Raw genomic sequence first — 22,122 nt, 5'->3', positions numbered from 1 at the left:
AAAAACCTTAGAAAACACCAAAAGGTAAATCTAAACAAACAAGCAAAGGACCAATAAGAAAATAATAAATAAATAGGAAGAAAGAAAGAAAGAAAGAAAGAAAGATGGATGGATAGATAGATAGATAGATAGATTGATAGATGCACAAAGAAGGCAAAACAAAAACTCTACAAAAATACCACTGAATTAATTTTGTGCTGACTGTCTACTGCTGGGTATGGGGCTTGCCCTAAAGTTTGGTTAATATATCCAGTGAGACTTGCTTGGAAAGAAAGCCTGACTTTTCCTTTGCTACTAGATATCAATACAGATAGCTTCTGGGTTGTGGAAGCCACCTGTGTCTACTTTCCCCTGTCAGTGCTGGGACCCTTTCTGGCGTGAACTTGTGCAGGTATTATACACACTGCCACAGTCTCTGTGAGTTCATATGTGCATTAGACCTGTCGCACCTGGAAGTCACTGTTTCCTTGGAGTCGTTCATCACCACTGGTTTGTTTAAATCGATCCACTCATTTTCTACATAGGTGCCTGAGCCCTGAGGGAGGACTTTGATAAAGGTATCCCATTTAGGACCAAGTACTCCAAAGTATCTGACTCACTGCACGCCGTCCAGACTTGAGTTTCTATATTAGTTCTTATCTTCTGAAAGAAGAAGCTTCTCTGATGTGAAGAGAATGAGGCACTGATCTATGGGTATAGCAGTATGTCATTAAAAGTTTTTTTTTTAATGGCTATGTTCCTTTAGCAGAATAATAGTATTAAGCTTTCCCATAAGCCCATGTCCTGTCTAGTCTCAGGTTTTTGGCCACTTTAGTGGTGTCAGGTATGGATTCCAACTTACGGAGTGGGTCCTAAATCTAATCAGAAAGTAGTTGGTCTCTCCCATGACATTTGTGCCACTATTGCACCGGCATATCTTGCAGGCAGGTGGTTGTAGATTGCAGGGGTTGTAGTGGAGAGTGGTCCACTATTATTCCAGGTACACAGAGTATCTTCCAATGTCATGAACATTAGTCACTAGGGGTGAAGCTTCTAGTTAGACACCAGCTCAATATCTCTGTGTTCCGTGATGTATTTTCATAAATAGGACCTTACCATCAAGTTATAGACAGCAACCAAGAGCCTGTGATGTTTGAGGGTATCTTGGTTACTGTTCTGTTGCTGTGAAGAGAGACAATGCCCAAAACAACTTGTAAAAGGGATCATTTAATTGGGGCCTTGTTTATAGTTTCAGAGGTAAGTCCATGATCATCATGGTGGAGAGTGTGGCAGCAGGCAGGCGTGACACTGGGGCAGTAGGCAGGAGCTCACATCTGATCTATAAGTTGTAGGCAGAGTGAGAGTGGGACTGGATCTGGCACAGATTTTGAAACCTCAAAGCCTACTTCCAGGGACGCATCCAATAAGGCCATACTGTCTCTAACAAGGCTATACTTCCTAATCCTTCCCAAAGAATGGGAAGTTCCACGAAACAGGTCCTCAGTTGCAGGGAGCCGGACGGGATCACCATTACAAGATGGCGCCAACATCCTGTCTTGTTGGAAATAAACAACTCCATATTTGGCTATGCCTTTGGGAGCTGCGTGTCCCCCGCTTCCCGCATGTGCGGTGGTTTAGAGTCCTTGGGCCTATCCTGATGCAGTCTGGTGTCAGCTGATGGTGGCAACCAATCACAGGGAGACCCATGTGCCTACTCCCTATATAAGCAGCTGCTTTAGTGCTCTCGGGGCCCCTTGCTTCCTGCTCTCCCTCAACCAAGCACACTCCATTAAAGCGTGATCTGAGAAGAATCCTCGTGTGGTGGTTGTTCTTTCTCGCTGGTCGAGAAGTTCGCCGCACTCAGTATTCAAATATGTGAGTCTGTGGGGGCTGTTCTCACTCAAACTACCATGCGAGTGGTTCCTAATACATTTGTTTTTAAATAATGACTCAGCAAGATATAACCTATTCCTGGCACTGGAGATTTTACTTGGTGCCGTAAGATGTTTAATTGTGGCATTGTCTTCCTATTATTTGGTGACTCCATTTATATTTATAATATGTATATATTTTACAATGCTTCTCTAGTAATAGGTTTCCATATGGTCTTTAAATTGGCCATTAGTGTTAGTTGTCCCTCCCCATATTCCCTCTTTTACGCATCTTTCTCATCTCCCTCCCAATTTAATTCTGCTATTCCAGTTTCCCTTTTGTCTCTCTCCATAACAGTATATTCTACTTACTCTCCTTTAGAAGATCCTCTCCTTCCCCCAATCCCTTACATGGTACCTAACCACTGTGGATATTATAATTGTAGCACACATATTGAAAGCTTAAAAGCTAACATCCACGTATAAGAGAAAACATACAACATTTGTGTTTTAGGATCTGAGTTATCTCACTAAGTATAATTTTTTTTCTAGCTCCATACATTTACCTAAAATTTTCAGGATTTTGTTGTTTCTTTTCTTTTCTTTTTTACATGACTTAAATTTTAAAAAATCCATTGTGTAAACATACCACATTTGCATTAATTATTCAACAGTTGATGACTATCTAGGCTGTTTTCAATTTCTGGCTTTTATGAATAGAGCAGCAATGAACATGGTTGAGCAAGTGTCTCTGTAGTAAGATATAGAGTCCTTTGGGTATATGCCTAAGAGTGGCATAACTGGATCTTTAGCCTGTTTCCTGAGGAACCACCACACTGACTTCCATAGTGGCCTTACAAGTCCACACTATCGCCAACAATTAATACGTGTTCCCCTTATCCAAAATTCTCACAAGTATGTGCTATCATTTGTCTTACTGATTTGGTCATCCTGACAGATAGAGATAATATTTCAAAGTAGTTTTAACTTTCATTTCCTGATGGATAAAAATTTTGAATGTTTCCTTAGGTGTTTTTCAGCCATCTGTGTTTCATATTTTATACTCGGCTTACTTCTGTACCATTTTTTTAATTTGATTTTTTTGATGTTCAGAATTGTTAGTTATTTACATATTTTATATATTTTAGAAACTAACCATCTGTTAGATAAACAATCTCTCCTCAGTCTGTAGGCTGCCACTTTGCCTGACTGATGGTGTTCTTTGCCATACAAGAGCTTGGCAGTTTTGTGAGGTCCCATTTATTAATTGTTGTTCTTGGTGGCTGTGCTATTGGTATTTTGTTCAGACTCCTTTCCTGTTCCAATGAGTTCAAGACTGTTTACCACTTGTCCTCTATCAGATTTAGGGTATCTGGTCTTATGCTGAGGTCATTGATCCATTTGGAGTTGAATTATGTGTGTGTGATAAATATGTATCTAAATTCTTCTATATACAGATATCCTGTTTGATAGCCCATTTGATTCTATATTTACTCAAGTGTGTATTTTTGACTTTGTTGTCAAAGTTTATGTGTCGATAGGTGTGTGGATTTATGTCTGGGTCTTCAAATAGATTCCATTGATCAATGTGTCTATTTTTATGCCAATACCATAGTGTTTTTATTATTCCAGTTCTTTAACAAAACTGAGTAATATTTCCATCAGTTCTTTCATTATTAAGGATTGTTTTGGCTATCGTGGAGTTTTTGTATTTATATATGAAATTGAAAATTGTGTTTCCAATTTCTGTGAAGAATTATTTTGGGATTTTTATGGGGATTACACTGAATCAGTCGATTGCTTCTGGTAGGATGTTGGTGGAGGCAGATGTTTTTTCCTGGCTGCTCAGATTCCTGAAATAACCACATAGAAACTATATTAATTAAATCACTGCTTGGCCCATTAGTTCTAGTTTCTATTGGCTAACTCTTACACCTTAATTTAACCCATTTCTATTAATCTGTGTATTGCTACGAGGCTGTGGTTTACAGAGTAATGTTCCAGCATCTGTCTCCAGTGGGGCTACAAGGCTTCTCTCTTACTACACCTTCCTTTTCCCAGCATTCATGTTTAGTTTCCTCCACCTAGCTCTACTCTACCCCATCACAGGCCAAGGCAGATTTCGTTATTAACCAATGGTATTCACAGCATACAGAGGGGAATCCCACATCACTTCCCCTTTTCTGTTTAAATAAAAAGGAAGGTTTTAATTTTAACATAGTAAATTACATATAACAAAATAGGTATCAAGCAATAATCACAGTTACAATATTTATATCTACTTTATCTTTTATCATATCTAAGGAAAACTATAACTATAACTGTATATTCTTCAACTCCATCAAAGAATCCCGAAGAATATAATAGTACGTAAGTAAACAGGAAGTGCATTGTAAGCCACTGCAAAAACTCTAGAAATTACTGAGATATCTCGCTACCTGAACAGTCGCCCAAAGTTCTTCTGTATCATTGGAACATTCATCTTCAGCATATAGGCACATAGAATCTAACAGACTTTTCCACAAAGCAAGAAATTTCAAAGACAGTTACAACTATATTGGCAGTTTGTCAATAACTTTTTTTTCTGTGTCCTGCAGAATGCCTGGCAGACTCTTTCATGAACTAGGAACCCTGAAAGACAATCTCACCTTTAGGCAAGTTCAGCTATCATTTCTCTGTGGGTTCTGTATGCCCAGTTCATACAGCATACCATCAAGCAGTACAGGCAAGGGCAGTTTCTTGCGAAAATGGTTAACAAACTCCATAAGGAGCCTCTTTTGGTGCCCATCTTCCTCTTGAAGTAATTGGTGCTGCCAGGAGCATATGTGTCTCATGTCATAAAAAGTCCTAAGTTCTTAAAACATTTTAAATGCCATATTCCGTAGGTCTTTGAAAGGTTTGAAATTATCTAACTGAAATATATCTCTATATATCTAGAAAACCTAGCTAACATGACTATAAGCTTGATTACTATAGATGACTGTAGTAATATGGGTGGCGGGGCTGCGTCCCCAGCACCCTGGCTGCCTGGCTAGCTTATGCCCGAAATAACAACCACAAACTGTATTCATTTAATCACTGCTTGGCCCATTTCTATCTAGCTTCTTCTAGGCTAATTCTCACATATTAATTTAGCCCATTTCTAATCATCTGTGTTGCACCCCAAGGTGCGCTTACCAGGAAGATTCTAGCCTATGCCCATCCTGGGTCAGAGCTTCATCGCGTGCATCTTCCCAGGAGCGGGGAGCATGGCGTCTCTCTGAGGAGTCTGCTCCCGAGAGGAGAGCTGTGGAGTCTGAGCTCACTTCCTCTTCCTCCCAGCATTCTTTTCTGTTTACTCCTCCCACCTATCTTCTAACCAATGAGGGCCAAGCAGTTTCTTTTTATTTAACCAATGACCTTCCTCCATCATTTCCCCTTTTTCGGTTTAAACAAAAAAAAAGGCTTTAACTTTAACATGGCAAAATTACATATAACGAAACAGTTATCAAGTAAAAGTTACAATAATCTTTATCATAACTAAGGAAAACTATAACTGTAACTAACTATTCTTAACTCCATCAAAGACTCCAGAAAGATACAATACTACCTAAGCAAACAAGAAAAAAGCAACTTTTAAAACTCTAGAAATGACAGAGACATCTTGCTGCCTGGACAGTCACCCAAAGTTCCTCTGTACCGTTGGGGCATCCATCTTCAGCCTTCAGGCCCATGGTATCCAGCAGACATTTCCATAAAGCAGGAAAATTCAAAGTCAGTTCAGTCACTATCTGTTGTGTCCCGCAGAATGTCTCGCAGACTCCATGAATCAGGAACCCTGAAAGATCATCTCACCTTAGGCAAGTTCAGTAGTCCTCTCTCTGTGGGTTCTCTGTGTCCAGTTTATGCAATAGTCCAAGCAAGAGCAGTTTCTTGCCCAAATGGCTATCAAACTCCATAAGGATCCTCTTCGATGCCCATCTTCCTCTTGAAGTAGATTGGTGCTGCCAGGAGCAGAGTGTCTCATTGTCATGAAAAGTTGTAAGTTATTAAAACATTTAAAATGCCGTATTTTATAATCTTTGAAAAATATGAAGAATGCCTATCTAAAATATATCTACGCACATCTAGAAAATATTAACTAACATGACTACAAACTTGACTATTATTTATGATTATCCATCAACAACCTATATTTCCTAATTATACATTACATTTTAATAATGAACTACACAATCACAATACCTTAATCAATATCAGAAATACATATACATATAACAAAATTGAATGTAAATCTCTATCAATAAAGCAAAATCTATACTAATGCAAATTATTCATAACTATATCATATCCCCCTTTAAATGTAAAAGAACATTTATAAACATTTTTTTGGGAATATGGGCACAGTTATTTCTCTCCAAACTGCTTCCTGCTGAATCGGGGCGTCGTTAATTAGGTCTTTCATGGTATAACTTGTGTGCTAGTTTCATCTCAGGTGGCAGTTGAGTGAAGCAATTTTCTGAAGATGTTCACACCAACCCTTCAGGAGGGCGTGGTCCATCATACCAAATCGGAATAGAAGAAATGAACAGGGTCTCATCCTCTGTGAAAACAAAATAAGAAACTCCTTTCCCAAGCATAATGTCCTTAGATCCAAATTTCAAAGTCAAGGCATCAAAATATCTATGTTGGATTAGTTCAGGAGCATTTATAAATAAATATCTTTTAGCAGCTGTTGCTCTTTCCTCAGCATTCAAATAATTCAAAGAGAGCATAATAGCATACAGTATCAAAATTCTCTGTATATTTTCCATCTTTGTACAATTTTGTTTTAACCTCTATTTCGTTTCTTTTTACTTCTATTTTATATTCTCTGTATATCTTTGACCTGGAATAACTCTGTGGACCAGGTTCTCCTCGAACTCTCAGAGATCCGCCTGTCTCTGCAGGCATTGGGATTAAAGGTGTATACTACTACACCTTGAACTCTCAGAGATCTGTTTGTCTCTGCTTTCTAGGCACTGGGATTAAAGGCATGTGCACACTTTGAAATCACAGAGGTCAATCTCCCTCTGCCTTTCAAGTGTTGGGATTAAAGGTGTGTACTACCACACACAACAACTCTCTTCCTTTTTTTTTATTTTAAGAATTTTAACTTTTAGTCTGCATATATTTTTAACACGCTGTAAATCATTTAAAAATTTTCTTTGTCTTTGACGCTCTCTTTACTGTATCTCTCTCTGTTTTTCTGACCACATGAGTCTTTAATTTACCAAGCAATCTCAGTAGGACTAAAGCCGTGGCTTTGCCAGCTAGATCCAGTCCATTCCTTAGCTTTCCAGCCTCATGGCTGAGGTACTGGCTGTAGCCATGTTTACTGCCACAACTCTATGGTATTTCAAGGTCCCTGCCAGCAAGCGAGCTTCAGCAGCCTGTACTTGCAAACCGCACAAACTGCCTGCGTAAAAGAGTCAGAGTTTGCCCTGGCAGGACAGCCCAGAAAGCCGGCATTTTTTTTCCTGCTACGGCTGAAAACCGAAAAGCATGCATTCAGCTTTTCGTCAACACCATTTAAGTGTTTGGTGGCAGGACTTCGTAATGAGCTGCAGGGTTTTGCAGCTAAAGCTGAGTCAGGAAGCTTTTCTTAGATGAGAGCGCTTGCTTGCCTCTAGCAAGCAGAGTGCCACAAATGCTTTAAAGCCAGAGTTCACGCTGGCAGCACAGCCCCAAGAAGCTGCGCTTTAAAATGACACAGCGTTTTTTCTGCTGCTGTTGCCGAATCAGGAAATCTCTCTACAGCACGCCACCAACAAACAGCAAAAATCTGTGTTAAACTCTCTCTCCCTTATTTTTAAGCCTTCTCAGGTTTTTTAAGTGGGTTTAGTCCATCACGTCGGGCTCCATTTGTAGTAATATGGGCAGCGGGGCTGCGTCCCCAGCACCCCGGCTGCCTGGCTAGCTTATGCCCGAAATAACAACCACAAACTGTATTCATTTAATCACTGCTTGGCCCATTTCTATCTTGCTTCTTCTAGGCTAATTCTCACATATTAATTTAGCCCATTTCTAATCATCTGTGTTGCACCCCAAGGTGCGCTTACCAGGAAGATTCTAGCCTATGTCCATCCTGGGCCGGAGCTTCATCGCGTGCATCTTCCCAGGAGCGGGGAGCATGGCGTCTCTCTGAGGAGTCTGCTCCCGAGAGGAGAGCTGTGGAGTCTGAGCTCACTTCCTCTTCCTCCCAGCATTCTGTTCTGTTTACTCCTCCCACCTATCTTCTAACCAATGAGGGCCAAGCAGTTTCTTTTTATTTAACCAATGACCTTCCTCCATCAGATGACTATCTATTAACCTATATTTCTTAATTATACATTGCATTTTTAAATGAGATATACAAACACAATACCTTAATCAAGAGCCAAAATTGACATATAACAAAAATTGACCTTAAATTTATATCAATAAACCAAGATCCATACAATACAAAGTATTCATCTCTATATCATATCCCCCTTTAAATATAAACAAACACTTATAGACAATATTTGGGAATTTGGCATAGTTCTTTCTAAAGTCTTCTTGCTGTATTTTGGGCGAAGTAATTCTTGGGGTGTTCACAGAGACCTTTCAAGGAGTCTTGGTCCTTCAAACCACATTATTCTGGAAGAAATCCATAGGTTCTCATCTTCTTTGGGAACAAAAGAACCTCTTTTCCAAAGCAACATATCCTTAGACTCAGGTTTTAAAGTCAAGAGACCCTTAGGTTGGTTTATCTTATCAGTGTGTACAATAAAATGTCTCTCTGTACTCAGCTCCTTCACAGTGAAAAAAATTCAAAGAAAACACAATAATATACATATCCAGACTCTCTGTGTAGTTTCCGTCTTTACAAGGCTTATTTTTCTTACTCTATTATTTTTCTACAAGTTTAATATTTATTTTATTATCTTTACTCCTTTAATCTGTGACTGTCTGTACTCTTTTATATTACATTTACTGTCTCTTTATTTTCTTCTCTCTCCCAAGCCTACATACATTTTTAAACACATTGTATCTCATTTAGAGGTCTTTTATGTCTGAATCTGTCCTTATTGTGAATTTGTAATTTTTTCTGACAAGGATGGCTTCTTAAAATGCTAAGAGACATTACTATGACTAAGGCTGCTTTGCCTTTTGACTCTTCTTAATCCAACATGTTGAAGGAGGTCCATGAGTTGCCTCTGAGAGCGATTCTATCCACCCCAGATCCAGAGATGGGTTGCAGTAGGTCTGTGTTGCCATTAACAAGTTTTAGCACTATGTTCATGAAACCCATTTAAATGCTCCATAGACAGGTCTCCGGAAAGAGTCAGAGTTTGTGCTAGCATCACGGCCCAGGAAGCTGCAGTTTCAAAAATGCACCTTTTTCCTGCTATCACTGAATCAGGAAGACCTCTCTTAAAGGAGGTGTGGCATGCCACCAGCAAACAGCAAAAAACTGTATTAAACTCTGTTTTTTTTGTGTGTGTGTCTAGAATTCCTTTTCAAATTCTCTCAGGTTTTAAGCTGATTTAGTTGGCCATGTTGGCACACTAATTCATTGCAATATTGCCTTCAATTTTTTTCTTTAGTGTCTTTTTTTTTCTTTTCTTTTCTTTGAGGCAAAGCCTCACTATGTAGCTCTGGTTGTTCTGGAACTTACCATATAGAGAAGGATGGCCTTAAGTTCACAGATACCCACTTGCCTCTGCCTCCAGAGTACTTACATTAAATGCCTGAGTCAATACACACAACTCTTTCTTCAGTGTCTTAATGTTTTTATTATACATGTCTTTTATTTTCTTTGTAAGAGTTACTCCAAGATATTTTATTTTATTTTGATGCTATAATGAAATGTGTTGTTTCCCTGATTTCTTTGTGAATTTGTTATTTGTTTATAGATAGGTTACTGATTTTTGTGTGTTGATATCCTACTACTTTGTTGAAAGTGTTTATCAACCATACAAGTTTTTTGGTGGAGGTTTTAGGGCCTTTTATATATAAAATTGTATCATTTGTAAATAAAGATACTTTGACTTCTTCCTTCTCTATTTGTATCTCCTCAATGTCATTCATTTGTCTTAGTGTTTTTCAGGTCCCATGGATGTGGATCTATTCCATCTTGACCAAAGGTTGGAGAATTCAGGCCTATTCTTGCTCTTTCAAGTGTTGACTAGAGGTTTGACCCAGGGTGTGGCTGATTACAAGATGCTCCACCAAATATGTGGTCACTGCATATCCTGACTAAACATCAGAATACTTAACGCAGGATATAGTTACTTGATGTTTCAGGTATTGAAGAGATAATTGTTCTGTATGTTCTTTGTATCATGGTAAATCAATCTTTTCCTTCTTTCCCCCTTTTGGATTGTGGTATATAAGCATATAAAACAATAAACTTGGGCAAATTCAGTATCCATTGGGTTGCCCTCCTGACTCTATTCTGAACCTCTGTTTATTTCCTTTGTATCTCTGTTCTGTCTAATCCCTAGTCTCTCCAGAACATTTATCATGAAAGGATAAAAGATAGAATTTCATCTAAGGTCTTTTTTCCATCTAACGAAATAACCATGTTGGTTTTTATCTTTCAGTCCTTATATGTGATGGGTTAGTTTATTTATTTGAGTTGTTGAACCATCCCTGGATCTCTTACATGAAGCCTACTTGATTGTGGTAGATGATCTTTTTGATGTGTTCTTGGATTTAGTTTACAAGTGTTTTATTAAGAAACTTTCCATATGTATTCAAAAGGATGGTGGCTATTACTGGTTGTAAACTTGACTACATCTGGTATTTACTAAAACCTGAATGACTGGGCATGCCTGTGGGAGATTTTCTATTTCTCTAGAGAACCAATATAGGCCCATAATTACTAGGGGATCTAGGGGATAATGCTTTTGTACACTGTAAATATTTGTCACTCATATTGGCCAGTAGCCAGGCAAGAAATAAAGACAGGAAAACCAGACTCAGAGAATTCTGGGAAGAAGAAAGGCAAAGAGTCAGTTACCAACCTGATGCCAAGGAAGCAAGATGAGAATATTTTACTGATAAAAGGTACCAAGCCATGTGGCTAAACATAGACAAGAATTATGGGTTAACTTAAGCTGTAAGATTTAGTTAATAATAAGCCTGAGCTAATAGACCAAGCAGTTTATAATTAATATAAGCCTCTGTGTGTTTCTTTGGCACTGAATGACTGTGCGACCAGGTGGGACAGAAACTTCTGTCTACATATAATTTCTTTTTTTGTGTGTGAGTTACTGTGGTTCTGGTGTCAGGATAATTGTAGCCTTGTAAAAAGAATTATGAAAATTATGAAATGTTACTTTAGTCTCATTTTGTAGGAGAATTTGAGGTGTTTTGGTATTAATTCTTCTTTGAAGGTCTGGAAGAATTCTGCATTGAATCTATTATTCCCTGTACTTTTTTTTGATTTGGAGACTTTTAATAACTGTTTCTATTCTACTAGTGGTTATGGTTCTCTTGAAATTGCTTATCTGATCTTGGTTTAATTTCAGTATCTCACATATATGAAGCTATCTAACCCCATCTTTCAGATTTTCTATTTTGGTGAAGTACAGGTTTTAAAAGTATGTCCTTAAGGTTCTCTGGATTTCCTTGGTACCTGTTGTAACCCCCCCCCTTCATTTCAAATTTTATTAATTTGCATAATCTCTCTCTGTATTTTAATCAGTTTGACTAGGGTTCATCAAACTTAATAATTTTCTCAAAGAACCAATTCTTTGTTTCACAGATTTGTCCCCCAACACTACCACCTCCTTCCATTTCATTGATCTCAGGCCTGAGTTTGATTATTTCTTCCCATCTAGTCATTTTGGGGCATTATCTCTTTTTGTTTTTATAGAGCTTTTAGGTATTACTAATATGAAATCTAGGTCACTAATATGAAATCTCTCCATTTTTTGATGTAGGTTCTTATCTATGTACTTGACTCTTAGAGCTGCCGTCATTGTATCCCATTCATTTCAGTATGTTACGTTTTCATTTTCACTCAGCTCTGAAAAGTTTTTCTATTTCTCCCTTAATTTGTGTCTTGACCCATTTTTCATTCAGTTGTGAGTTGCTCTCTGTTCATGAATTTGTAAGCTTTCTGTTGTTTTTTTTTTGCTGTTGTTGTTGTTGATATTTGATAGCTGATTCATTATGGTCAAATAGCATGTGAGGTATTATCTCAGTTTTCTCAAATCTGTTGAGTATTATTTCATGTCCATGTATATGGTCAGTTGTAGGGAAAGTCTCCTGAGCTGCTGTGATGAGTGTATCTTCTTTTGTGTTTAGCTGGAATGCTCTGTAGCCATCTGATAGGTTCATTTGTTTTATGATGTTATTTCATGCCAGGGTTTCTCTGTTTAGTTTTTGTCTGTAGGATCTGTCTATTGGTGGGTGTGGGATGATTAAAGCACCCAATATCACTGTGTGAGGGTCAATATGTGATTTTAGTTGTAGTAGTGTTTCTTTTATTAACTTGGGTAAATGTTTAGGATTGCAATATGTATGCTCTAAGTGGATTCATTCTTTGGTGACTATGTAGTGTCCTTTCCTATCCTTTTGATTCGTTTTGGTTTGAAGTTGTTTTGTTTTATCTTTGGTCATATGTTAAGCTAGCTATACCTGCTTGCTTCTTGGGTCCATTTGTTTGGAATATCCTTTTCCATTCTTTTATACTGAGGATGTCTATATTTGATGTTAGGGTGTTTCTTGAGTGGGACAAAAAGATGGATCCTGTTTTCTAACTTTATTTTTATTTGGGAATTGAGGGCATCAATGTTAAGAGATAACAATGATAACTGTTTATTGATTCCTGTTATGTTGTTGGTGGTGGTCTTCCTCCCCACTTTTGATTCAAATGCTTAGCATCTGGACAGCAAAATGTTTTCCTCATATTCTTTAAATCTTTCACTGTGACCTGTCAGTTCCTCTATGAAACACTAAAAAGAAAAATAAAACTGGATGATGTACTCCCATTTCCTTTTTAAAGTGTGAACATCTATTCACTGAAAATACTTTCTTGAGGGTTCACATGCAGAATCTATAATAAATATTACACTGGGACTATATTAAGATAAGACTCTGACACTGCCATTGCCTCCATGCGTTCAAGCAGCTTGAAGTCTGGCTTGGGATATTGTAGCTCCCTTCATCTATAGGGCATTATTTTCAAAGGCATGGAGGCACCAGAATGTAGTAGTCTGGAACTGTATATAGGTTGTTTTATGTTTTCCTAAGCATGCACACATTTTTTTTTAAAGATTTATTTATTTATTATGTACACGGTGTTCAGCCTCCATGTATGCCCTCAGGCCAGAAGAGGGCACCAGATCTCATTACAGATGGTTGTCAGCCACCATGTGGTTGCTGGGAATCGAACTCAGGACCTCAGGAATAGCAGTCAGTGCTCTTAACCTCTGAGCCATCTCGCCAGCCCAACATGCACACATTTTTATAAACACATTTTATACAATTTTATAGAAGTTTAAATTTTTACTTCAAGGAAGTGCTTTATGACTTAGGTATATTAAAAGTTCCCATATCATTACTCATATTGTGGCAGTTACTTCAACACAAGCACTATGGTACCTCCCTGCCAATGTGAAAAACTGAAAGATGGCTTATATCTTGGTGAAACAGGTTAATATGGCACATGATTTCATCATATTACTTAGAATGTTAAAATGTATGAGATGTTTACTTCTGTTTAATATTTATTGGATTATGGGTAGGCAATACATTAAGTGAAACTGTGGAAGGTGAAAGAATGCTTCTATGCTTAACTCTTGAGTAGAAAAAGAAAGATAGAAAAGATGTAAGGTTTAAGACAGGCATGGAAGAAATAAATGTATAAATGTGCTATAGAATAGAGAGAATACAACACTTCAGGAAGTCTGACCAGATGTCTAAGAGTTCAGAAATAGGCCGGACCCTCAAGGAGGGTTCCATATAAGTCTGAGTGTCTTCCAACATACATGTGATTCATAAAAATAAGAAAATGAAAATAACTGCTTCTCAAAGGTAAGGACTCAGAGAAAGAAGCTGAGAAAAATCATTGGGTCGGACCCAGGAAAGCCGCAGGTGAGATGTGAGATGCACTGGAATGAACTTAGCCTTAAAGACTACAACTCCCCTCAGTAGGTGGTACCAAATAACCCTCTTTCCTACTGTGACCTGGTGTCCTTCTTGCAGAAAGCATCTGATATGGGATTTCCCTATGTATGCTGTGAATACAGAATAAAGAAACTGCCTTGGCCTGTTCATAGGGCAGAACTTAGGTAGGTGGGGAAAACTAAACTGAATACTGGGGAAAAGGAGGCGGAGTCAGAAAGAAGCCCTGTACCTGCTGGAGATAGACATCGGAACTTTGGCCAGTAAGCCACAGCCATGTGGCAAGACACAGATTACTAAAAATGGGTTAAATTAAGATGTAAGAGCCAGCCAATAAGAAGCTAGAACTAATGGGTCAAGCAGTAATTTAAATAATATAGTTTCTGTGTGATTATTTTGGTTCTGGGCAGCCAGGACAAACAAGCAACCTCGTTCAACAAACATCATTCAAGACCTTCACAGATTTGTTTTAAAGACTCAGTATACTGTGTAAAGGAACAGAAAACAGCAGAGAAATGACAAGCGATGACCAAATCACATGATGATGCTAAATGAAATGAACCAGCCTTGCAAAAGCAAGTAGCACATTCCCTCTACCATGGAAATAAAATAGACAACTAAGTATAAAGAGGCGGGGAGTAGGAGGAAATTTAATTTTTTTAAGATTTATTATTTTATGTGAATGAATGTTTTGTCTGCATGTATGTGTCCCACATGTATGGTTGGTGCCCAGAGACATCAGAAAAATGCATCTTTGTCCAATGCTGGAGCGATGCTGTAGTAAGGGAAGTACCTGGAGTGTTCCTTCTCCTAGTGATTTGTTTGTTTCTGTTGTTGCTGTCAATAACAATCATTTTATAATCTTCTATGTTTATTAATTCACTTGGTTGCTTTGGAGTGCAGTGAACAACTCACATGTGAAGTCTGTTAAGTCTGATATCCATCCAGCATCCTTACACTAAAGGAGCTTTCATGGGAAGGACCTGTCACAGTAGCATGTATGCCACTCTCAGGACAAACCACAGGAGTCTGTGAAATCATTTCAAAGCTGTGTAATGCACTTTCCATTTTAACATTAAGTAAAACCAGTATGCAAGATGTGCTGGCCATTTCCCATAGTAGTGACATTGCTTTATTTATTTTATAACATCATCAAAAGACATATTTCAACTTCTTCACATTTTTCTAATGACATTAGATGAGTTTCTGATTGGGCTTAGTATTTTACCAGAATAACAGTACCCACATTTAAAATGACTTCAGGAATGCTGTAATGAGTATAAGTATAAATATGTTCAAATAAGCATAAACATCAACACTTAGATTTTGAAAATAAATTATTTGGCAATTACTAAGTTCAAAAACTCAAAATATATTCCTTAATACAAAATATACATCTATATATCTCAAAACCATGCTGAAAGCAGTGTATACTTTTCCTTAATCTTCAGAGTTACATATCATTTCAAATCAATAGTTTACTATTGGTACAACAACATTTAAAATAAATATTTTTTATTTTTAATTTACATGTATGAATTTTTTGTCTGCACGTATGTCTCTGTGCCACATCTAGGCAGTGCCCTGGAGGCCAGAAGAAAGTATTAGATCTGCTAGGACTGGAGTTACTGATGGGATGTGACCAGTCATGTAGGTGCTGGGATTTGAACCCTGGTCCTCTGGAAGAGCTGCCAGCACTTTAACCACTGAGTTCTCTCTCTAGCCCCAATACTGAATATTTTAAATATTTAGCATATTATTAAATAATAATTGTTGTTCAGAAAATATTTCATTCTAAACAAGCATTCTAATAGCAAGGTTAAAAATATACCAAAAGTTTTACAGAATTTTATTTCACTAAAAGTATTAATTTATAACTTCTTTATCTCAAAAAACTGTCCAACTAATTATAATTAAAATCCTTTAACTTTGTACCAATTAGATTAAGGAAAGACAGGAGAGCCCAGAAATCAAAGACCTAATTCCTAAAGCTGGTGATGAGAATGCTCAGAGTGGATTATTTCAGCATCAGGTCCATGAGGTAAAACCCTTGTTATTGTTGATTATCACTTGAAGTGCTTCTTTCATCCTTTCCATTGTAGAATATTTAGGCAAGTCTAGAATATTGTGACATGTCAATGATCTTGGGTTATCCTCTTCACTGAAAGTTTGAGGACAACGAAATATTATTCGATCAAACTGCAGGCCTTTTATGTGAAACCTATCACATCCTGTAAGAAACACTAGAAAGGGACAGTTTTGTTAAGGTATTGCATCTAAAAAAAAACCTAAAGATAAATAAGAAGAAATTAAGGATTATATTTAATAAATATTGAGGACACTTTTTGTACTGCACAGGGGCAGGTATAGCCTGGAAAAGTCATAACATTTGGGTTTTGTTCTCTACAAATTCATGCCAATAATATATGTTATCTCATCCCTACAGGGATGAGAACATGAGGGAATGGGATGGTTGAGTTGTGGGAGGGACGGAGTGGGAGTACAATGAAAGAAATATGTTGATAGAGGGTTAGGGAGAAACCTGGTGCTAGGGAAATTCCCAGGAATTCACAAGGATGATCCCAGTTAAGACTCCTAGCAATAGTGGAAAGGGTGCCTAAACTGGCCTTCCCCTGTAATCAGATTGATGAATACTCTAACTGTAATCATAGAACCTTTATCCAGTAACTGATGGAAGCAGATGCAGAGATCCACAGGCAAGCACTGGACTGAGCTCTGGGAGTTCAGTCGAGGAGAGCGAGGAGGGAGTATCTGAACAAGAGGGGTCAAGACCATGATGAGAAAGGCACCCAGACAGCTGACCCGAGCCCCTGGGAACTCATGGACTCCGGACAGTCAGTTGGGGAGCCTACATAAGACTGAAATAGACCCTTTAATTGTGAATAATAATTGTGTGGCTTGGTCTTTTTGTGGGGCCCCTGGCAGTGGGACCATGATCAATGCCTGGTTCAGGAGCTGGCTTTTTGGAGTGGGATGCCTTGCTCAGCCTTGATGCAGTGGGGAGGGATTCAGTCCTGCCTCAACTTAATGTGCTAAGTATTGTTGACTCCCTATGGAGGCCTTCCCTTTTCTGAGGAGTAGATGGAGGGGGAGAGGTGAAGAGAGGAGGTGGGGGGAGAAGGAGGAAGTGAGGGAGGGGGAACTGTAGTTGGTATGTAAAATTAACTTAAAAATTTAAAATTAAAAAAGAATGATCTGTTACATTAAAAATGAATACCTATTACAATACTTACAGAGGAATTTTTTCTTTTCATCTGAAGTTAATTCGTGGAAAGCCTTCCAAAAGAGTCGAATAGTTGGATGTGCTTTGTGATATTCTTTTTCATAGTGTGAATTCTTGAGAACACAAGAAAAAAAAAGAGAGTTTTAGGGGGGATATGTATTGGTAATTGGAAAAGTCAGAGGAGGTTTTAGGGGGCATATATATCAGTAAATTTAAAAAAAACTCAGGTTCTCAGGTTATCACTTACATTTTCAAATTGTTCCCAGTCACAATCAGGATTTCCAATTATTGCTTTCATTAGTTCTTCAGGATGGAACTGTCTAATTATATCCTGGTTACACACTGTGTAAAATCCTCTATGAAATTCCTCGTAAATGGTTTTTACAGAAGTATTAAAAATGTAATCAACATACTTAGAAACGTACATTTGCCTTGAGGGAAGAAAAATTAAAAATGGCATACTTTATCAGTGACTACAACATTATCTATTTTGCTTTTTTACTCTATTGGGAAATAAAAGTGTATTTCTTCCGTGTAGTGCTATAAAAGTCTATACGACACCAGAAGATGAAAACCTGGCCAGCTAGAAGAAAGGTCCTTAGAGACTATAAGAGAAGGGTTCAGACTTTGGTATGTTCTGATTTATAATTCCAATCTGAACATAAGCCCTCCTTGACTTTCAATAGGGATATATCCCAATGAGCTCGTTAAACACAGAAAACACATTTAATACAGCTAACCTACTAAACATTATAGCTAAGCCACTTTCCCTCACTGGCGGCTCTCCAGCATCACGAGGAAGCATTTCACTTCATGTAACTAGCTTAGAGAATCGTCAAGAATCCGAACTCTGTGGAGGATGCTAACTATGGGATGTCACGTGCTTTCACATGACAAGAAAATAGGGGTGGACATAAGTCCAACCATCTGACCCTTGCTTTTTCCCCTTTCTACGTTCCTCTCTGCCACTGTCATCTTGCTGCCTCTTGTCTGCAGGGAACCGTGCAGTGTAAACATTCTCTTTAGCATGGCATGCTTCCTCTTTACCTGGGAACTCCTATCCAGTCATCAGATTGCCATACAAAAGTAACGTTCTCAGGGCAGGCACTTTTTTCCTCCCCCAGTCTCTCTTCTAGCAACAGCTAATTTGTGGAAACAAGTTCTGCAAGGTCTGTCTTAGGCAGAATGCGCTTTTCACGGTGTGATAGATATCCTGGTGGCAAGTGACACAGTGTGAATGTGGTTTGACTCTGTCTCACAAAGATTTATATGTTGACATTTGTTTCTGCCATTGTTGGGTATTATGAAGATAGAAACTTGATCTGACTGTAGTGTTTATGGTGGGGCCTTGGAGAAAGATTCAAGTAACACAAAATTGCCACATAGAGCCCTGTGATTGAACTCTGGTCACCTTCTAAGGTGAGTGAGAAAGACCAAAAGGGACACATGTTCATGCTCCTTAGGTCTTGTCAGGTGCTGCCTGCTCACACTCAAGATGCTGCCAGCGAGAAAGCCACAACAGATGTACTTCTTGGATTTCCAGAACTATGGGACAAAAAAAAAATCTGTTCTTTATAAAGTTACCCAGTCTAATATAAGTTACACATTTTGTCTTTTTTTCACAACTCCATCACTAGTATCTGGAATATAGTTTAGCATAGAATAGGGCCTAAAAGTCTCTTAGATGACAGAAACATTTATTCCTGACCATTTCTTTTCTTCTCCTACTTGTTTATTATTTTAAAAGACAAGGAAATAAAATGAACATCTGAAAAGTTCAAATATATTTTAAATGGTATTGATACAAACATGTTATGCCTATTCAAAGTGGATAGTTTAGGTCTTAGCTCTTACCTGTTGGTTTGGTCCACAGGTACAGAGATCCCATTTGGAATTAAGTCAACATCTTTTTGATCCCAGTGTATCTGTAACCAAAATGCAATTGACTGATAAATACAAACCCAAGCCCACTGTTATTGTCAGTGCGTTTTCCCTATAAGATTTAAAATGACTCGAAATAGATAACCATTTTTCAGTTCAGTCTTTTGTTTGTTGTGACAGAGTCTGTATATGTAGCCCAAGCTGGCCTCAAGCTTGCTATTGTCTCCTGTACCTCCTAGGATGCACCACCATGTTCAACTCCAGACTTTTAAACACACACACACGCGTGCACGCACACACGCACACACACACACACACACACACACACACACACACACACACACATTTAGTTTCTTGCGATTTTTGAGACAGGGTCTCTCTATGTAATCCTGGCTAACCTGCAGCTTGCTATATAGACCAGGCTGGCCTTGAACACAAAGAGATCCCTTGCCTCTGCCTCTCAGCTGCTGGAAATAAAAGCAGGAGCTACCGTGCCCTGCCATATAAAAAAAATTTAAACCCTTCTTAATACATGTTATATTTGTATATTTCAAGCACAAATTACCCTGTTTAGTTGAGGACATTGTTTGAATCAAATGAATGTTTGCTATATTCATATATAAAAAGTCTGTAGATATAAGCTATACAAAATGAAAACCAGGTAAGAGAAAAATTGTTCAGAAATAAATTATCTTTTAAAATGTGGATATTCCATGTTGAAGGTTCTATAATAAAATGGCGGTGTGGCATACATTCCTTGGCATGGGTTCAATCTCCAGCAATTCCTCGCCAAAACAAAACAAACAAACAAACAAAACCCAAAAAACAGATTAAAGCTAACCTATAATCTAGGTTTTTCTGTTACTCACGGAAAAATACATGCCAAGATTTTCAACATCACCAGCCTCACAATTGAGAACTTCTTGCAAATTCCTATTGAAAAAATAGTTTAAAATTACATATTTGATATTGTAAAATTTTAAAGTAATAATCATTCAATGGGGAAAAATTAAGTAATATCGACATGTACAAAATTCAGTGTAAATTTTCTCTCCTGCTCTTTCCCACTCATCTTCCTAGGATTATCTTGATTTAAAATTTGTTAGTCTACCTTGTTGATACTGTTGCGTATTGTGAAATGATTACACAGAGAAGCCCTTACCTCTAACGTGGGGAGAATTTATTTTGCAAAGTCTGGAGATGTCTTTGGTTGTCATAGTTAAAGGCTGTCATCTAGTGAGTAGTGTTCTCAGACACTATTAAACCCATGACATTGCCCAGAACAATGTCCCACAAAGAGAATTCAAACAACCAGATGCCTGAGGTTATAGTGCAGTAGATGTTCTTGTCCGAGAGGGAGGAGGTCCAAAGTTTATACCCCAATCAAACACATTAATAGTAGAAAAGCTAAAAATCTCAAAATTGCCAATCTTGAGAAACTCTGCTTTAATAAAAATCTACAACTAATAGTCCATGAAAAAGAATCTTTTCTCTCAATCTTTAGTCAACACTTTAAGGAAAACTTGTTGGCAGGAAAAGGATATTTCACGTAAATTCACTCACTTACTAGTGACCCTAAGCATGCTTTCATTTTTTGATAAACCATATATATATATATACATACATACATATACATGTGTACTTATGAGACTATATCTATTTATAACATATATATTTGCCCTTACGGCACTATATCTATTTAAAAACCACATGTATATGCACTTATGGTAGGTTAATTCATAAACCACATATACATACACAAAGCACTATATTTGTAAACCACATCTATCTACATAAACTTATAGCGCTATATCTCCTTATAAATAATATCTCTGTATACACATACTAATAGCACTGTATATATTTATAAACCACATTTATTAATATAGTGCACTTTTCACATTCCATTTGTAAACCATATCTCTGTATACACACAAATTTATAGCATTGTATCTATAAACCACTTCTATGCATATGGACTCATACACCACTGCACCTATGTATAAAACAAATCTATACATCTATCCATTTATAGCACTATCTTTATTTATAAACTACATGTATATATGCATATACATACCTAGTACTGTATCTACTTATCAACCATATACATATGCTTGTATACACTGCATGTATTTATCAATCATATATACATGTATCTGCACTTATAGCACAATATGTATTTATAGGATACAAACAATAGCAGATGCGCATTCTGAGAACTGTCCTGTGCACTTTCCACCTTGAAAAACAGCCCAGGTCCAAACTCTTTTTATTGTGTTAGTAGTGATCAGAGGAACATCTGACTTTTCTTCACTTTGAAGGCTGACAAGTCATGCTAATGCTCATCTAAAGGGCACACAGCATTACAAGTGAAGACATTCCTTGTGTGTGATACGATTTATGCTTCAGCAGCTGGCCTTAATACTGTTCTTGACAAGCAACACATGTACTTACGTTCCCAAGGAAAAACTGAGTTCTTTTAAATCTTCCAAAGTTGTCTTTTTTTTCAGAAGTTTTTTATACAAAGCCAGTGGGAAAGGAAGTTTGACAACTTTTAAGTTGGATAGGGAGAGTCCACACAAGATCCCAAAGAGGAAATATCTCTTCTTTTCAAACTTAGGCTAGAAAATAAAATAGAAAAAAATCCTAATGTATTATACATAATTAGTTTTACAAAGACACAATTAGACTAATGAATAACAAATTTTACCTCCCTTTTCTAATTAACATCACAAGTTAGACACAAACTGGGTTTAAAAAGAATAAACATTTCATACTCTAAGTTATAATGAAATTTAAATATCTTCCATAACGTTCTTTCTGTTGTTTATGTTTGTTTGCTTGAGACATACAGGATGTTCTCAAAACTCACTGTATAGTTGAGGGTGACCTTGCCTGTGCCTCCCCAATGTGGGATTATGGCCATGTGCCAGCACGCCCAGCTTCTTGCACAATTTTTAATATAAATTAAAAATACAGAACATTAAGTAAATAGACTTTTGTTACTGATAGCGTATCTGAAAT

At 37.5% G+C, this 22,122-nt stretch overlaps 1 protein-coding gene across 1 annotated transcript in view; it reads right to left on the bottom strand.

Annotated features, from left to right (window-relative positions):
• Nucleotides 1-15,699: 15,699 nt before the first annotated feature.
• LOC121439746 (E3 ISG15--protein ligase Herc6-like) overlaps nt 15,700-22,122 on the bottom strand; it is a 53,890-nt gene continuing 47,467 nt past the window's right edge. Inside the window, exons 18-23 of the mRNA XM_041640363.1 lie at nt 21,553-21,719; nt 19,965-20,028; nt 19,069-19,139; nt 17,462-17,645; nt 17,225-17,327; nt 15,700-16,213 (exon numbers count right to left, since the gene is read on the bottom strand). Coding sequence (XP_041496297.1) covers nt 15,999-16,213; nt 17,225-17,327; nt 17,462-17,645; nt 19,069-19,139; nt 19,965-20,028; nt 21,553-21,719 — 804 coding nt within the window. The 3' untranslated portion in view covers nt 15,700-15,998. The remainder of the gene's footprint in view (nt 16,214-17,224; nt 17,328-17,461; nt 17,646-19,068; nt 19,140-19,964; nt 20,029-21,552; nt 21,720-22,122) is intronic.

The sequence above is a fragment of the Microtus oregoni genome, unplaced genomic scaffold (genome assembly GCF_018167655.1).
Source record: "Microtus oregoni isolate MIOR12 unplaced genomic scaffold, Mior012 000062F_ref0000492, whole genome shotgun sequence".
Classification (NCBI taxonomy): domain Eukaryota; kingdom Metazoa; phylum Chordata; class Mammalia; order Rodentia; family Cricetidae; genus Microtus; species Microtus oregoni.
Note: the sequence above shows the minus strand (reverse complement) of the source record. Positions and strands in the feature narration are given on the sequence as shown.